At 46.4% G+C, this 18608-nt stretch overlaps 1 protein-coding gene across 1 annotated transcript in view; it reads left to right on the forward strand.

Annotated features, from left to right (window-relative positions):
* Positions 1 to 18608, forward strand: part of PLPPR1 (phospholipid phosphatase related 1) — a 116453-nt gene that overhangs the window by 86858 nt on the left and 10987 nt on the right. Inside the window, exon 4 of the mRNA XM_065406745.1 lies at positions 16390 to 16640. Coding sequence (XP_065262817.1) covers positions 16390 to 16640 — 251 coding nt within the window. The remainder of the gene's footprint in view (positions 1 to 16389; positions 16641 to 18608) is intronic.

An 18608-nucleotide genomic window follows, 5' to 3' on the forward strand; every position in this document is an offset into this window, starting at 1 on the left:
GTCTTGTTATAAACAGGGGAGGCATATGCTGTAGGCTGGGGGTGACCTTGGTTTGCCCTCCCAGTCTTTTGGGCAGCTGCAAATGGGGGTAGATTTCTGGACAGGTTCATAGGGTGGCAGATTTGCCTGGCTGCCCCACCATCGTGGCAGACGGATGGTTGGGCCAAATTTGAGTGGCATTGCAACCCCTCACTCTAGGTCTCAATGCCACTCACTCAGATTGGGCCCAGCTATCCTTCCCTCATAGCAGGACAGCCAGGTCAAATCTGCCACCCAAGCCCTATGAGGAGAGGGAAGCAGACTGTCTTGAGTGGCTTCTGCTGTCTCACTGGCCGGACAAGAAGCAGCACTGCTGTCCAGGGCCGGAGCTGGGTGTGGCGCAAGCCAGGCCCCAATCCCTGACCCGGGCCAGCCATCAGTAAGAGACACGTGCACATGACCTGCTCCCCCTCCTCACTCTAACCTCAGGATGGAATCGGTCCACTAACACCCCATGAGCAGCCATTGGCTCAGTGGGGAGTCAGAAGTAGGGGTGCTGACACAATTTCACCCCCTCCCCCTGAATGTTTCTGAACTGCCCCCCTGGTTTTAAAGTGAGATTTCTTTTCCCCTTATGGTGGAATAAGACCTTTTTAAGGAGCATCCTGTTTCCCCTGCAGAATGTAAGAACTGGAGCTATTTGAAAAATGGGGTCCCTTCCCCTCAAAAAATCAGGCAATGTTTTTGCCAAAATTTCACTTTTTTAATCAAAATTCCAAATTTTGATGTAAAATTGCGTCTAGCTCTAATAAGAGCTAGATATTGAGTGGTGATGGTCACTGGTAACTAAATAATAGTTGTTTGTTCCAGAAAGATAGGTAGCTGGTGGAACATATAAATGGGGACAAACGATCAGATTGTTTGCACGTGGCTTCTGTTTAGGCTGTTTTGCCCACCAAATCTAAAAGAAAAAATTCCAATTGACTTTAGCCTCCAAAACACTCATCTTCCAAAGCCCATCGATGTCAAAGGAGAGAGTCCCATTGCTTTCGCCAGCCATTAGTTCAGGCCCTGAGTTCTCTCCGAACCTGCCCCTGAGCCTGTGGTGATCTCCTGGGAGGAGGGAGGCCCCTCTGCTCCCACTGGCTTCAGACTCTGGGGAGCCAGAAGTAAATTATTTTTCCTAATGTGCTGAAATCAGCTGGTGTAAAAAGATCCAGCTCCGTCGACTTCAAGGGAGTTACACCAGCTGAGGAGCTAGCCAAATACCTAGTAACAGAATCTGAGGCCCCTTCATGATGAATTCATGTATTATCCTTGTTGCTTCAATTTCCAGTGTTGCTTCATTGCAGTGAACTTTAAATTAAACTGAACTAAAATAAAAAGCGAGCTTCCAAGTATTGTGCTGTTCCCCTTAGTTTGACAAGAATGTGGGGACTGACTAGGGCCTGTGCTGGATGTCTCAGTTTCCAGTGACTCCAGTTCTGAATTGTATTATTCACTAGGCATGAAATTCACTCCACCGGCATAGAGACATGATAATTTCCCCTCCACCAACCCAAGGACGGAATGTAGGCTTGCTGCACAGACATGCTCCTATTCCAGCACATAGAATAATAGCGGAAGCCCTTATGCATCGGGTTCAAAGGATATGGGGGCCAGGCAATCTGCATAAACTCAGATCTGCAAACACTACTTGGCCACCATCATTGGTGGTTTTCTGTGCTGGAGTATGTGGGCCCAGCACAGAGATGTGGCATGTGAGCACTGTGCTGAAGTGGTGCAGAATGTTCAACACCAGGAATGAACTTCTCCCAGGGAATTGTGTTTTCAGAAAAGGCTGAAATTAAACTCTTCCCACTACATCTGTTTTCACTAATAAAACGTTGTCGTGGCTGGAACAAGGTTCAACATTAGTTCCTTTGGGGGCTGTAGCTCACAGCGGTTGTAGTTGAGTTCAAAAGATTAACTATTAACTATGTTACTTCAGGCCCAAACTGACCTTCTGAATCATGCTTGCAAACAGGGTATGTGCAGATATTGCATCTCCCATCCCCAGCCCACATTTGCACGTGCAAACTGGGATTGTCGACCCAAATCCAGTATTTGTGGGTGGAGTGGGCATATAGGGAAACTTTTTTCTATGCATTTTAGCAAGGTGGTTGGGAAGACATGGCCATTGCTGAGCAAGGGTCCTATTCTATAAGTTGCACTTCAACTCCCTTTAAATTCAGCAGGGTCTCATAGTAATGTCACATAGTTATATTCTCTGTATTTGTGCCACCATCACATTTTGTTTATTCTTTGGATGTATGAAGGTTCTAAAGTTGAAAGTAAAGAAATGGTAGAAAACAATACAGAAGTTAGTACAAAAAGTAAAAAAAAAAAAAAAACCTTCAGAATAATTGTCAAAAGTTTTGCTATTTAGTGCCTTTGACATAATTCTCAATACTGTGCTCTCAGTATCAGGAGAGAGAAATTTCAGTCATCAGCACAGATTACTGCAAATTTCAGCACATAAATAAACAAGTGTGTTTAAAAGACAGAATTAAAATTAAGTTCTAATATATATTGAGTGTGACTGAGCAAAGCACAGAATAAAGCCAACCATGAATCCACCAAGATCAATTGGATACTCTGAGTGACAGATGCAGTGTAGGAGCAAATGATGGTATGTGGAGTTAATAAGTTAAAAGACAAGCTAGGTACAGTAATACATTGCAAGTCCTGGAGAACATTTAAGATCCTGGAACTGAGTCCTGCATGTAAACGGGGAGCCAGTGAGGACAGTGCATCATGAGGTTAATGCTCTGTCACTTTGCAGAGCACAAAGTCCACCCAGAGAATTCATTTAAGCATATACAAATACTATGGCTCAGCCATTGACTGAGAGTGTTGTAGTTATCACAGCCATTTGTACAACCTGTTGAGTCAGTGTAAGACGTGCTACACAATAGTTAAGGAGGATGCTATCTGGAAGTGTTTGTAGAATTAGAACACAAGGGGACAGATCCTCAGCTGCTATAAATTGGCAGAGCTCTACTGAAGCCAACTACATTGTATTGGATGTGTTGACATCACCTCCAAGACTAGGGAGACAAAGATTGAAATCCCAGTTGTTCACCTAGCCTAATCTATGAGTGAAGCATTTGTTAATGTAGAAATGGATAGCATTTCAACCGCAAACAATTTTTGACTACAATCCTTCATTGTTTATCAAGGCTGGCATTTATGGAGGTACATAGCAGCTGCTCTAGGGTGATAGTCTGTCTACTGTATGGTAGCTTTATCCCATTACAGGTTGCTAATTCCTCCCAAGGCCTCTCTTACATGGATTCCCTGAGCGATCTGTTCTGTCACCCTTGCTATCAAAGGGACTGTGGCAAGGATCACAGTGCCATCAAAGTGCAGGTCACAGCAGTCTCTACGGCTGTTTACGGAGGTCTTCACTTCCTCAGTGCTTAGCTAAAACGGACCAGGGTGAGAATGAGCCTGTAGGTTGAGGGCAGCATCTAGGGAGTATGGCAGGAGTGGTGCCTGTCCGTCATATTGAGGGGATTTGTCAACTCTTTGTCCAAGAGGTTCTGCTTGGTGGCGCTTTAGGATTCTGGATTCCCAGGATTGATGGTGGCCAAAAGCACCTTTCTGTTTAGCTGTGAAGGGATTTTAGTCTTTTCTCTCATCTGGCCACAGTTATCTCTATTCTCTCATGTTTGGTTGGTTTTGTTTAACTATAGCCTTAACTTGGAATTTCCACTGTCCAACCCTGGTGTCGTATGCGAAATCTGCACTGTTACCTGAATGTCTTTTCCCCTGTCAGTGACTGATAGATATTTGCAATCTTAACTCCGGGTAACAAAGATTATTGCTGGGGGATATATTTTGCACCAGTATGATGGTTAGTTTGGGGCCTTTTGATAATCGATTTCATTAAATTTTGTTAAGGCACCCAGGAGCCCTGAGTAGTCCATAACAATATTATTATTATTATGAAATAAAACATCCAACCCTATTCATCCTACTGAATGGCATGAATGATGCACTGCTTCATATCTGGCCAAGGCACTTGCTCACATTAGACAACAATTGATTTAAATTGACTAGAGTAATGCACTATGGGTGGGATTTTCCAAAGTGCTCGGCATTGGCCTAACTCTGCTCCCGTTGAAGCCTGTGGCAAAACTCCTCCCATTGACCTGAATGGTGGCAGAGTTGGGTCGAAGCCGAGCACTTCGGAAAATCCTGCCCTGTGTTCTTTCTGGTGTTTAAGCTGGTGTTAAAATAGCTGGCCAAGGTATGGGTTAGGTAGTCAGATGCTTATTGGGCTGAGGGGAATAATGACCTCATAAATCAGGAGCCCGCAGTCAGATCTTTCTAGGCTCCCTAATTGTAGCTAGCAAATTAAGGCGCTGTCCTGCATTTTGCAGAAGGCACTCAACACAGCAGAATAGGGCCCTTCCACTTTCAGAGCCTGTTTGTCATCTGTTAAACATGTGCTGGGCCCACAACTCCCTGACCGGAGCAAGGATGAAACAGGAAGTGTAATGTCTACTTAGTATGTTAATGTTTGCAAGTTCATTTTCACAAGTCAAGGGGCTAACTCCCTTTCTATGGTGCTTCTGCAATGAATGCATTCTCTGGTAGGCTTTTATACTAGCGGGCCAGTTGTTCCATGTACTACAGACTGCCTGGAGCTCAGAGAAGGAGCCAGAAGTCTGTCTGGGGTTTACATATATTGGGTTTCTGTCCCCTTTTGCTGACACGAATGGGTGCAGAATTTGCAGAACTAAATTTTAAGATGGGAACTGAATTTCCTTTCACAGGTTGAGCCATCAAACTGTGTGTTGTTGAACACGGAGATGTGGTACATCCTACAGTGAGAGCAACTGCTCTTTACCCATTGGTGATTGTGGGTTATAGAGCAGTGGTATGTGTACCCCTGAGGGTACCAGAGGTCTTCCAGGGGGTATGTCAACTCACTTAGATCAGTGTTTCTCAACCTGGGCTCGAAAATGCCTGAACCATTTTAGTTAAAACTTCCCCCAAAAATCTCATCCAGGTCAGACAACCTTAACTATAAGCACTCGAAAGTTAGGAAATCCCAGAACTAAGGTTGTCCATGCAGGCAGAACGTCAGGTGTCTAAACCCTACATCGCACTCCTACAGCTCTAGCTCCAAGAAGTCCTAAATCAACGGAGCACAATGAGTATTTGGTTTGTTTATATACAGTGGCTATAGCCTCATTGTATTGTGGCTTGAAACCTTACTGACTCCGGAGCTGGCAGAGTGATTGGAGGGTGTGTTGTGGAGTGTTTCACTATATTAGGGTTTCTAATTCATATGATTAAGCTATCGACCTGCTACCAGGCAAACAACCTCTCCTGTTTAGACATTTAGAAATGCAACACATATGGATTTGTTGCCAATAGCTTGTATTTTACGACTGCATGATTTGTGTTAACAAATTCATGGCTCCGCTTCCACCAACAGCTAAATTTAAAACAGTGACACCTAACACGGGGCCGCTGAATAATGAAATTAAGGCTTTATTTCAGCAAGTAAAGGCTTACAGGGTTTATATGCTTGTTGGGTTTATTATGATAGGAAAGATATAAACCAGAGAGCTTCTGAACTCACTTCCCCAGGCAGCTGCAGTGTGTAATTCACATGCCTTTATACTGGTGCTTTACTTGACTCAGTTGCTCTAAAATGTGTAAAGCAATGCATGCCCTGCTGTCATCCTATCAGCACTTAACAGAGTTAAAACTGAATTTGTATCCACCATCTCTCATCCAGGCCAGGCTTCCCAGCCTGCTACCTGGTTCTTCCCTGGAGCTCAGTGCTCTGTGGTCCAAATGTGGAGGCCCAAGCTAGTCCTGAGTGTTAGGGGGCTTATTCCTTCACTCGCTTACTTCCCTGGTCCTTCTCGCATGAACAGAGAGCAACAATACCCGAAGTCCGAAGGTGCAAACAATTTGATGTTTATTGGGGTGAACTTCCAGCAAGCAATGATTCCAATTTCCTTCCTCAGTGTCCCCCTTCCCAGCTCTGACACCACAGAGCCTTGCCTGTGTCCCTGTTCCTATTCCGCCCCTTAGCAAAACACGATTCCAATTTCCCCACCCCCATTCCCTGTTCCCATTCCCCCCTTACTTCCTGATTGACTGCAGACTATATAGTAAAACTTCAGTTCTGCTTAGCTATACCTTAACCAATCACTTTACTGAAATTTAACTAACCAATCCTAACATATTGTAACAGGATTATCTAACCAATTGTATCCCACCACCTTCATTGGTTTACACCCAACAAAATTAATTATACAGCAGTCAGAAACAATCACAGAACCAGACAGAGATTATACAGACAAACAATAGGGAAGTGGAGACTACAGTGATAGAACAACACAGAAATGAGGATTTCACACCCCAGCTATTGCTAAGTGAGGGCTGGTCTTCACTACCCACCCGGATCGGCGGTAGAAAATCGATCTCTCGGGGATCGATTTATCGCGTCTCGTCGGGACGCGATAATCGATCCCCGAATCGACGCACGTACTCCACCAGCCCAGGTAGGAGTAAGCGCTGTCGACGGGGGAGCCGCGGCGGTCGATTTGCCGCCGTCCTTACAGCGGGGTAAGTCGGATCAGATACGTCGAATTCAGCTACGCTATTCCCGTAGCTGAATTTGCGTATCTGAAATCGATCCTCCCCCCTCCCCCCCCCCCCGTAGTGTAGACGTAGCCTGAGTTCTTGCCAGACAGGATGCTATCAAACTAAGTTTCCTTTTACATCTTCTAGGCTCTTCCCTTTCTCTGGAGGTGATAGGAATATCAGGACAGGATTGTATTCCTAACAGCCCAATAGCACCTTATTTCAGTGTGACTGGTGAGGATGTGACCATTCATTTCCCAGCTTATGGCTGCCGCTGCTGCTTAGCCAAAGGCCTTAGCCTAAGAACAGGGCCTCAGACTGTCACAGTGAGAGAAGGTCCTTACACCGGCAGACAGTGATTTTGATTCTTTCTTTTATACCTCTCTAACTAGCTAAGTGATAAGAATACACCTAAATTCTTAAAGTCTAGGCCTTTGCAGACAGGCCTGAATATCTATATCCTAACACCGAGGTCAGAGTCTGATTGCTCCAAGGAAGCCTGGTATAGAGCCCAATCCTGTTCCCATTGCAGTCAGTGACAAACTTCCCAGTAACATAGTGGGAGTAGGAACTGGCCATTAATCTGCCACTTTCTAGCAGATATCAGAGCCAGACTCATGCAAACTCAGTTTTCCCCACACCTCCATTCCCCAGAGCAGAGAGTACTCAAACCTCCTTGGCCCCAAAAATCAATGGAAGAATCTGAGACACAAACCTACCATGTAAACATAAAGTCTCTATAAAGGAGTGTGGCTTTGCGGGTGAAGCACTAAACCTGGACTCAGGAGGCCTGGGTCCTCGTCCCTGCTCTGCACCTGGCCTGTTGGGTGACCTTGGGCAAGTCTGTTTGCTCCGTGCCTCAGTTTCCCCCATCGCTAAACTGGGGATAATGATAGTAACCTTTTTTGTAAAGTACTATGGATGAGAAGTGTTGTGTGAGAGCTAGCTATTATGATGTTACCTGGATCCCTCAGCAGAACACTTAGAATTAAATTGTAAGCTGGTGGCTTTATGCTTGGGTAGCGGCTGGCTAGAGGACCGCAAAGTCTCCAAAGACAGACTGAGGATCAGCTTTCCTCTGACACTCAGAATCCTGCCGGACTCCCTATAATTGAATTCTATGTACTTTTCAGGAGCCATATGATGATATCACTTTTCTATGGCAGATGAAATTGAACATGACAAGTACAGTGAGTCCACTGTGGGCTTTAAGGAAATGTGCCTTACAGGAGACCTGGATATGTAACTTGCAGGAGCAGCGCTTCTGATGTCCTGCACACCCTTCAACGCACTGTTTCTCTGTCACTTTACTTACAGGGCTTCATGTTTTTTCTGTAATAAAGGGCTTCTGCTCCTGATTCTCCAGCCACTCGCCTCCCACTCTTCTCCTCCCCCTGCTTGTCAGCTGCTTTTTTACTACTCACAGGCAGCTTTTTTTAAGAAATGCCATTTATAGTTACCATCAAGTATCCGTGCCGCCGAGCGTTTCCATGGAGTCTGCTACCTGCTGACGTATTAGAGTCAGAGAGATCTGGGGGAGGAAAGGGTTGAGGAGGGAGTCATTGGGGGGGGGGGAAACAGGTGTAGGGGGCTGTAGGCATCAGATCTCAATGAGAGGAGAGAAATCGAGCTGATTTGTGGGGAAGATGTCAGCAGTGGAGGAAACATTTGTAAGTCATGTCAGTCCTGATTCTCAGTTCCTCCATCTCCAGGCTTGGTTGGGGGAAGCAGGAGGCTAAAAGCAGAAGGTAGCCTTAAGCCCCTGGTGTAAATTAGAGCAGTCTCAGGGTGGCTCTAATGTACTCTCTGCTTCCCGTGGACCTCTAGCGGCCCTGGGAAAGAGAGAATAGACATAGCACAGTGCTTTCCAGCCACAGTGGCTGCCCATGACAAGCTGGGAGCAAGGCCTGTATAGAGCCCTTATGCCAGCTCTCTGCTGGCCAGGGAGTCCCCCTGGCAGGGAATATTTTCAGGGACTGTTTCTGCTCCCTGAGCAGGTTATAGGGGCCTTAGTATAACTGAGAATAAGGCCCTTTGTGTGTGTTCCACTTTGCTGTATATCTAATAGCACATTGCTGTCTTTTGGAAGCGTCGTTTCCTTATCTCAGGGATCAGCTTGTGCCCTCTGGCTTGGGCACTGCCATCCTGTATCGTTTTATCCTGAATTTGGGAAGGGAGCTCAGTCCCTGGTTCTCTGGGCCAAGGGGCACTGAAAATATTATAAATGGGGTCAGTCCCAATGCAGAGGGCACACCTTGCATTGTTCTGGAGCAGCCCCTTCCAAGCCGCGAGGAGATGGTCACAGCCTTGTTGATGGATCTGGGAACAGGTGTGAATTCACAGGACCCGATTCACCTCTCGCTTCCATCAGACTTACTCTGGCATGTCACCATTGACTTCCGCAGAGCTCCCGCTAAAGAGCTGTGGCTTGTAACCTTCACGGTAGGGCTTTCAGTTGTGATTCCTGTGCCTTTAAAAAAGAAAAGCTCTGTGTCGCTCAGAAGCTTGTCTCTTTCGCCAGCAGAAGGGGATCCAGTAAGAGATATCACCTCACCCACCTTGTCTCGCATTTAAAAAGATGTCAGCCTAGTCTCTGAATTCCTGTGCTGTGGTCAGTTACTTTAGCTACTTTAGGCAAAATCATGAAGTGACTTTGTGGAGACACATAGATTCCCCAGATATAAAAGCTATCAGGGGACTGGACCCTCGATATTCATGTACACTAGTGTTCAAACCTTAAAGTCAATTATGAGTGAGCCCGAAAGCCATCTGGAAGTATTCGGAGAATGTCTGACATGTGAGCAGTATTCTCTGTAAGGGTTAAAACCCAGCCAGCTGAATTCATTGCTGTGCATAGCTGTAATTTTCATAGAGCACAGTTGGGCAGAGCTGCAAAACGGGAATGACAGTGATCAATATACATCACAATAAAAGCCTGATAAAGGTTTCAGCCGTAGCCTGACCTGCTGTATCCTTAGTGCTGCCGCCTTTGGAAGCGGAAAACAGGCCAACTTGCATTTACTGTACGACGAGAGCACTGATCAAAATCCAGGTCTTAAAAAAACATGCATCTGAAGAAGTTAGGTTTTTACCCACGAAAGCTTATGCCCAAATAAATCGGTTAGTCTTTAAGGTGCCACCGGACTCCTTGTTGTTTTTGTAGATACAGACTAACACGGCGACCCCCTGATACTTGACAGGTCTTAAAACTCACTCTGCAAAGCCTTGGAACCCCTTTGCACGCTGCCTGTAGCGAGGCGGTCTGGCTCCCCGCCGCCCCGGAGGGGGACAAGTCTCCCTGGACACCAAAGTGGGCGGAGCCAGCAAACCCTGCGCGCCCCCCCCCCCCCCCTTCACAGGTCAAGGCGCAGGACAGGAAGTATAAAAGCCCAGAGCTCACTTGAAGCTCAGCCACCGGAGCGACCAGACGCTTGTGGCGTAGCTCCCGGTGGGGAGACCACGGCGATCGGCAGCCGACCCAAGGACTGGCCAGACCAGCCAACGCCTGATGCTAGCCCGAGCCCAGAGACGCTACCAAGCCTACCGCTCGCCCATTACCCTGAGGAACTGCCAGGCCTACCGTGTGCCCCAGTTACCCCGAGGAGCTGCCAAACCAACTGCTCGCCAGCTACCCCGAGGAGCCTATAGTGTGTGACCCTGTGGGGGATGCCGTCCGGACCCAGGTACCTCTAGAGGGGGAGGTAGGAAGTAGCCCTGGAGCAGCCGACCCGAGTCTGGCGGCAGCACTGCCAGAGCCCATGTCAGTGTGTTGCGGTCAGGATCCCCACTGACACCGCAGCGGGTCTTCTGCCGCTGTTAGGGCCCCGGGCTGGGACGCAGTGGAGTGGGAGGGCCTGCGTCCCCCCTGCCACCCACCTCGCAGGTGGCAGTCTCCCCCTCTCCCTACGCTGCCCCAGAAGGGAGGATATCTGCACTGCTTTGAGAGTGGACCTCTTCATGTCATCGTATAGGCCAGATTTGCAAAAGTCCATGTGCATTTTTGCACGTGGGCTTTTGAACACCTGGCACTAAGTGTCTCAGCTTTTACCTGACTAGTTCATTTGTAATGTCCATGGAGCAAGGATTGAGTTTTTCTCCTGTATTGCACAGGGCCAAGTACACGTGTGGTGATCAGTAATTAAAAATAATCATAGCAGACACTCTTCCCCCCCCTCCCCACCCCAGTTTGGTTCACAGAACACAAGAGCTGGAATTTACTGATAATTCAGCCTTCATATTTTTAGACCTAAAACAAAAGGGGTCACATTCGCCTCTGGTGTAACACCATTGGAGTCAGTATTGTTGCACCAGGGAAGAATTTGGTGCAATGAATTCTTTTTAATCAGGATTTAAGGACCTGAGCATGTTTCTATTGATACCGTTGATGCAACTTCTCTTGATGTCAGTGAGACCAAGACCTGGCCCCTCGCTGGTGGATAAAGGGGAATAAGGGGACAGGAAGCCCCTCCTCCAGCCCATCCCCTTTAAAATACAAGAAGATTCTTGGCCAGATCCTCAGCTCCCCTCCCCACCACCCCCTTATGCCAGGGAATCCCTAGATGGGGTGAAGCCAGCATAACTGGCTCTATGCCACCTGCTTCTGGCCCCCTAGCGTAACAGGCATTCTGGGCATGTGCTGGGTGGGGACACCGCGTGACTGGAGCATGCTGTCCTCCAGCTGCCTTAGGTTGGAGCAGTGGTTCTCTAACTTCTGTACTGGTGACCACTTTCAAATAGCAAGGGAGTGCGACCCCCCCTTATAAATTAAAAACACTTTTTTATATATTTAGCACCATTATAAATGCTGGAGGCAAAGCGGGGTTTGGGGTGGAGGCTGACAGCTCGCGACCCCCCATATAATAACCTCGCGACCCCCTGAGGGGTCCCGACTCCCAGTTTGAGAACCCCTGGGTTGGAGGAATGCACTCCAGGTTGCAAGTTCTGGAGTGCATTCCTCCAAGTTACAAGTTATAATGGCCCTGAAACTGCTCTAACCTATGCTGGGAGTGAAACTAGCTCCTGGATACCCCTGGGATTTAGGGGTGGGAGACAGAAAGGTGGCAGAAAGTCACCTGTACCCTCGCCACCAAATTGAGTGAACAGAGTTCCAGTGCATGTGTGGGTCTGGCGCGGGGAGGTTAAAAGGGCCAGGCTACAGAGGGTATATTTTAATACCAGTTTGTTGCCCCATTCTCTCTTGCATCAAGACTTCTGACCTCTGGTCAAGCTTTTCCACCCCAGATGGCACCTGGCTTGACTGTGGTAGCTGCTTGATGGCGGTGTTTGTATGTGTTCTATGAAAACCCACAAAATCTTTCGCATCAAACCTAGAGTGCATAAATCTGAGAACATGCCCCCTTCTGCAGCCCAGAGCCAGCCATTGTATTATACTCATGCAGCCCTTTCCCTACTCCAGTATGTGGCAAAGCCCTCATGGGGATGACTTTCCATCCAGCATGGAGGATCCTCCCACTGCCCTCCCAACAATACAAGGCCTGCAGCAGTTCAGGGAGGTGTGGAGTCAAGCAAGCAGTGTGATTGTATCTGGGGATTTTCCCCTTTTCCAGAAGGATTAACTGGCTCCATCCTTATGTGAATCCAGTGGCTAAGAACCCTGGCACTGAGTGGCCTGGCAGCCACATTGGGGCTGGGCTGTGTTCTTGTCCCCCCCCCCCCCCCTTAGCTCCTTGCGCACAGCCCATTCTTTATTATTGCTGTTTGGTTATTTATACAGCATTACGGATATGCATGGTACTTTACAGACAAATAAGAGTGTCCCTCCCCCACTGCCTTGGCATATTTTGCCCCAAAGGCCAGTCTATGTTGCTTGATATATGGAGATATGCCTATCTCATAGAGCTGGAAGGGACCCTGAAAGGTCATCGAGTCCAGCCCCCTGCCTTCACTAGCAGGACCAAGCACTGATTTTGCCCCAGATCCCTAAATGGCCCCCTCACGGATTGAACTCACAACCCTGGGTTTAGCAGGCCAATGCTCAAACCACTGAGCTATCCCTCCCTACCGCACAGAGATGTCGTGAGGATAAATACACACACACACACATGCACACACACACCCCTCAGCTACCATGGTACTGGGGACCATGTAAGAGCCTAAGACAGATATTTGTACACCAACATAGCTATGCTGGTACAAACTCCCTGGGTGAGTTACACTGGTACAAGCCGCATTTTACATCGGTACAACATATGCTAGGGGTTTGCACTGGAGTAGCTATGCCAGTATAAATATCCCTACATAGACGCTCCCTGAGTAAATTGGGTATATGTTACTCCGTCAATTACTTCCCTTCTATTGTCGGTCTGTTATTACGTGATGGATTACTGTATCTATGGCAGTTTGCTTTGATCCTCGTTAATTTTATGAAAAGAGCTGTTCAGTGAATTGTACTGCTGGCTTCTTACTTATGTCACTGTTTGGGATGTCTATCACTCTGAATATAGCAAAAAAATACACAGCTTACCAGTGAAATAAACGTAACCATAGTGTTTCCAGCTTTTGGGATTTCATCAAGAGATTAGGTGTTTTTCTTGAAGCTCCAGATTCTGATTTTATGTGAATACCTGAGAATCTCAGCTTTCTTACTTTACAAAAAAAAAAATCTTACTGTCGTGGTGGTGCAGAAAAACTTGAAAATATGACCCCTCAAAGCTTCAGAACCAGAAAGCAAATTTAAAAGACCCAACGTTTCTTATTTCAAAATCTCATGATTTTAGGCCAATCTGATGATTTTGGGGAGCTTGATTCATGGTTTATGAATGCATAGGGTTGGCAATACTGTAACCATGATGTTCTGCTTCTTGTGTATTATAGGCAGGATACTTTGATCCATATAACATAAGGCCACTCTGCAATTCTGACTATTTTACTTTGTTTTATATAGTTGATTCTGTGGAACATTTTATCTAAATTTTCATATCAGTCATTTGCAGCATGGTTAATGGGTAACACTTTAAAGTACGCTAACTTATCTGTACTATTATAATAATTAATACTTTGTTAACATAAATTACTTTTAAATAATAAATGATCATTCTATTCCAGGGGTAGGCAACCTATGGCATGCGTGCCAAAGGTGGCTCACGAGCTGATTTTCAGTGGCACTCACACTGCCCGGGTCCTGGCCACAGGTCCGGGAGGCTCTGCATTTTAATTTAATTTTAAATGAAGCTTCTTAAACATTTTAAAAATCTTATTTACTTTACCTACAACAGTAGTTTAGTTATATATTATAGACTTATAGAAAGAGACCTTCTAAAAACGTTAATGTATTATTGGCACGCAGAACCTTAAATTAGAGTGAATAAATGAAGACTCGGCACACCACTTCTGAAAGGTTGCCAACCCCTGTTCTATTCTATTCTAACATTGAAAACATGATGATAATAATACTTAATAATACACTAAGACAGTGTCTGTCATCCAAGGATTTCAAAACATTTTACAAACGTTCATTAATTTAGTCTGACAACAACTCTGTGAACTAGGTAAGGGATTCATAAGGATGACGTTACCCACCACTGAAATGCAGTCATCTCTAGAGTGGAAGACAGCAGCTGTTTAGCAGCACTCAGCAACATTACTCCATAGTTTAGGACAAGAAGGGGGGGGGAAAGAATACGGTTTTAAATTTAAACTACAACAGGCGCTTAGAGTTACCCGTTTTGGAATACGGCCAAGACATAGGGGTACATTCATATAAATGATTAATACCTATATAATTTATGTTAAAATGATTTTACGTGTGAAAGGGAGGAAGGAGGATATTGGCGTTAAAGCACAGACCTGTGTTCCAGTCCCAGTTCTAGATTTGGATTCTGCTCCCAGCTCTGCCACAAGTTTTCCACGTGGCCTTAAGCAAGGAATTCAGGTCGTGTTTTTAAAACTGTCCATCAACTTTGGTGTCCAGGTTGAGACAGCGAGGGATTGATTTTCAGAGGTGCTGAGCACCCACGGTTCCCACTGACCTTGGCTGGAGTCGTGGGTGACTGAAAATAAGATTCAGATTGTCTTCAGTGGGACACCTCAAAAATCAAAGCAGCCAAAATTAACTGGACACATTTGAAAATTGTGCTTCGGTTTCCCTATCCCATAAGTCAAATGGGAAGAATAGTAGCTGCTGTACAGGAGTGGAGTGGGGGTAAATTTGTTAATGTTGGTAAAGCACTTTGAGGTCTTTGGATGGGAAGTACCATAGAGGTGCAGGGTGTTCTTATAAAACAGGTTGTTAGGGTAACCTGCTACAATGCACTGCCACTGCCGTCTTTTTATTGATTGTCCTTCATCCTCACCCCCAATGTATATGCTGTGCACAGAGCACAAGCCAGTAAGCTGGGCCTTCCCTTACCTCCTTGTTTATGAATGTTCACCATTGACGGGGCCCCGTACTGCAGCCATGCAAACATCAAACTCCTATTAAAGTCATTGGGAGCTTGGAGCATGGAAGGCTTGCAGGACCGATTTACACTGATGCTAGCGTGGGTCTGGAAAGAGCGGCTGTTTAACATGTGTGCATTCTGCTATCCCCCCCGCCTGTGCGCTATAAGTGGAGCTCCCGTTGACATCAGTGTTACTGGTCACATGAGCACAGATTCTGCTCATGTTTCCCAAGGTGTAGGGCTGCCAGGCGTCCGGTTTTCGACCGGAACACCTGGTCGAAAAGGGACCCTGGCGGCTCTGGTCAGCACTGCCAATTGGGTCGTTAAAAGTTCGGTCGGCAGAGCAGCCTGCCTGCCCTAGCTCCACGTGGATCCCAGAAGCGGCTGCCAGGTCCCTGCAGCCCTTAGGTACATGGGCAGCCAGGAAGGCTCTGTGCGCCGCCTCCGCCCGAGTGCCGGCTCTGCAGCTCCCATTGGCTGGGAACCACTACCAATGGGAGCTGCGGGGGCAGCGCCTGTGGATGCGAAGGCAGTGCACAGAGCCTCCCTGGCTGTCCATGCACCTAGGGGCTGCAGGGATCTGGTGGCTGCTTCCTGGGAGCCGCAGTATGTGCCGCAGTATGTACTCAAGGAGTAAGATACTGTTCACCTTAAGTGAAGATGGCAGAATCTGGCCTGTGGGAGATGGTCAGTGCTGCTGGATCAGAATATAAATTTCTCAGCATCAGATTGGTGGATATTTGGAATCCAGAGGACATTCCTTCCCTGATAAATCAAATTTTGGGGCTCAATAATCTGATAGTGTCTTTTTAAGATTGCTTCCTTAGCCTCTTGCGTTACAGTGGGGGACAGTTTTCTGCCAGTCTTCGGTCCCAGTCCTGTAAACATTTACATAATGCTTAACTTTAAGCACACGACTGGTCCTAGCTACTCATATACTTATAGGTTAGCACATGCATAGGACATTACAGGGTCAGGGTCTTTGGCATCAGGAAAACTTTATGAGAATTATTTTGATTTGATGTTTTCCGGTGAAATCCCAAAGTCCTCGCACAGTCATCGCTTAAGCCTTGATTCAGAAAGCACTAAAGTGTCTGCTTAACTTTAAGCTTGTGCTTATTTCCCATTGAAGTCAATGGGACTGACTGGGAGTTAAGCACATGCTTAAAGTTAAGCAGACACTTAAGTGCTTTCCTGAATCAGGGTCTTAGGCAAGACTCCAGTTGACATCAATGGGAGTTTTGCCTGAGTAAGGACTGCAGGGTTTGGCCTCTGTCTCTCATTACTTCTATTTGTCTCCTGCTCCAGGAATGTTTTAAACATTTGTGAATAATGATTATTTTTAACCTTTTCACAGGGGTGTTTGCATTTGGACTTTTTGCCACTGACATATTTGTAAATGCTGGCCAGGTAGTGACCGGGAACTTGGCTCCTTACTTCCTGACGGTGTGTAAACCCAACTACACGGGGAGCGACTGCCGGGCTCACCATCAGTTCATAAACAATGGGAATATCTGCACCGGGGACCTGGAGGTGATTGAAGAGGCAAGGAGATCCTTTCCATCCAAACATGCTGCTTTGAGCATTTACTCAGCCCTTTACGCCACGGTGAGTGCATGTGCTGTTTGCCAGTTCCCATGATGGGCTTCAGTTGCTATAGCGACCCTGTCTCATTTAAATCTCATCTATATTTTTCTTTTGTCTGTGCTGTATGGGGAAGAGCCCTTCTTTTTTTCGTGGGGTCAATGGCTTTTCTGGGCCAAATTCAGCCCTGGTGTAAACAAGTGCAACGCCCATGGCTTTCCCAGTGAGGGGGCAGTCTTATCTGGAGGCATGAGGGCCAGCTTGGCAGTTAGGAGATCGTCAGTTCTAATCCCGGCTAGGCCACTGACTTTATGTGGCCTAGGATGTGTCACCGCACTTCCCTGCCTCAGTTTCCTGACTTGTAAAACGGTGATGATAATACCTACCTCACAGGGAAGCTCGTTACTATTCCTTAGTGTCCGTACAATAGCGAGTGCTAAGTGTTACTATTTTGGGGGGAGTCTTAGGCTGAATTTTAATCCCCTGTTAGGCGTAAACTCCTCTTGCAAGCAAAGGTCCCATTAAAGGCAGTGTTACAATTTTGCCAGCATAATAAAGGTCAGTTTAAAGGTACAGTACAGTTTAAAGGTGATAGTGCTTTTCTGCCATATGGGGAATATTCAATGTCTGTAAAAGCCCCTCTAAAAATATCATCCACCTTTGTTTTCTCTGGCAACCTTATAACATTGTAGTGTGATACAAGACTAGTTGCAGTTTGTGTAGGGCTATTTAAGTGATACAGTAAGGGTTATAACAGTATTGAAGACACTGGTAGTTTTGCCATTCATTGCAATGGACTAGATTCTGCCTCAGGTTGAGTAGCATCTTGATCCACAAGCAGGCTCCCCAAAATGAATGAGACTGTTCAGGAAGTTAGGTACCACTCAACATAAGAGTGGCAGAATCTGGCTTGAAGACAGCAGGATTGGGCCCAAGAAAGTTGTTCTCTCTCCTTGGCGTAGCAGCAAATGCAGGGTTTCAACGTACTAACGCTGAATGTTTTAAATGTACTTTGTTAGCTGATGAATGAGACTTAAAGGCCACTAATTATATTTAGAGTGGGAAAGACAAGGCCGTTGCTGTTTTGTTTGTTGCATATTTTTCTTGTGTGTCACATGAACTATAAAAGTGACACAAAAGCATTAACTTAGCTAGCCTGGAAACGTCACCAGATTAGGAGCTCTTTACTTCACTAGGAATACTAGTGCACTTTACTGGCAAAAAGTGCTCCTAGTGTGGGCGGAGCTATACCAGCAAAACTGCACTTCCAACCCACACCCACTCCATCCTAAGGCCTGGTCTACACTGGGGGGGATCGATCTAAGTTATGCAACTTCAGCTACATGAATAACGTAGCTGAAGTCAACGTACTTAGATCTACTTACCGCGGTGTCTTGACTGTGGTAAGTCGATGGCTGACGCTTCCCCGTCAACTCCGCCTACGCTTCTCGCCCTGGTGGAGTACCGGAGTCGACGGTAGAGCACTCAGGGGTCGATTTATCGCGTCTAGACTAGATGCGATAAATCGACCCCCACTAGATTGATCGCTGCCCATCGATCCAGCGTGTAATGTAGACATGCCCTGAGTGAAATAAGCTATCCCAGCAAAAGTACAGTATTTCCAGTATAACTGTGTCTACACTAGGTGTTTCTGTTGGCACCGCTGTGTTGGTCAGGGATCACACCTCTTCACACCCCGACTGACACAGCTATACCTGCAAAAGTGTATAGTTTAGAGCAATATAAATTGTGTCTAAGATGCTTATTGTTATTCCCCTGACTTATGTCTTTAAATTGTGAGTTCCTTTCAGCGGGGGTTGCCTTTAGGTGTTTGGAAGGTGTCTGGCTCATCGTGAGCACTACCACAAATGATTAGTAACAGTAATGCATGAAAATAGGCTCCTGGTAGATAGACATACCCAAAGATTCTATACTGCAAGTAAACACCCGTGGCTGGCCTGTGTCAGCTGACTCAGGCTCGTGGGACTATAA

This window comes from Emys orbicularis, chromosome 6, assembly GCF_028017835.1.
Source record: "Emys orbicularis isolate rEmyOrb1 chromosome 6, rEmyOrb1.hap1, whole genome shotgun sequence".
NCBI classification, from domain to species: Eukaryota; Metazoa; Chordata; order Testudines; family Emydidae; genus Emys; species Emys orbicularis.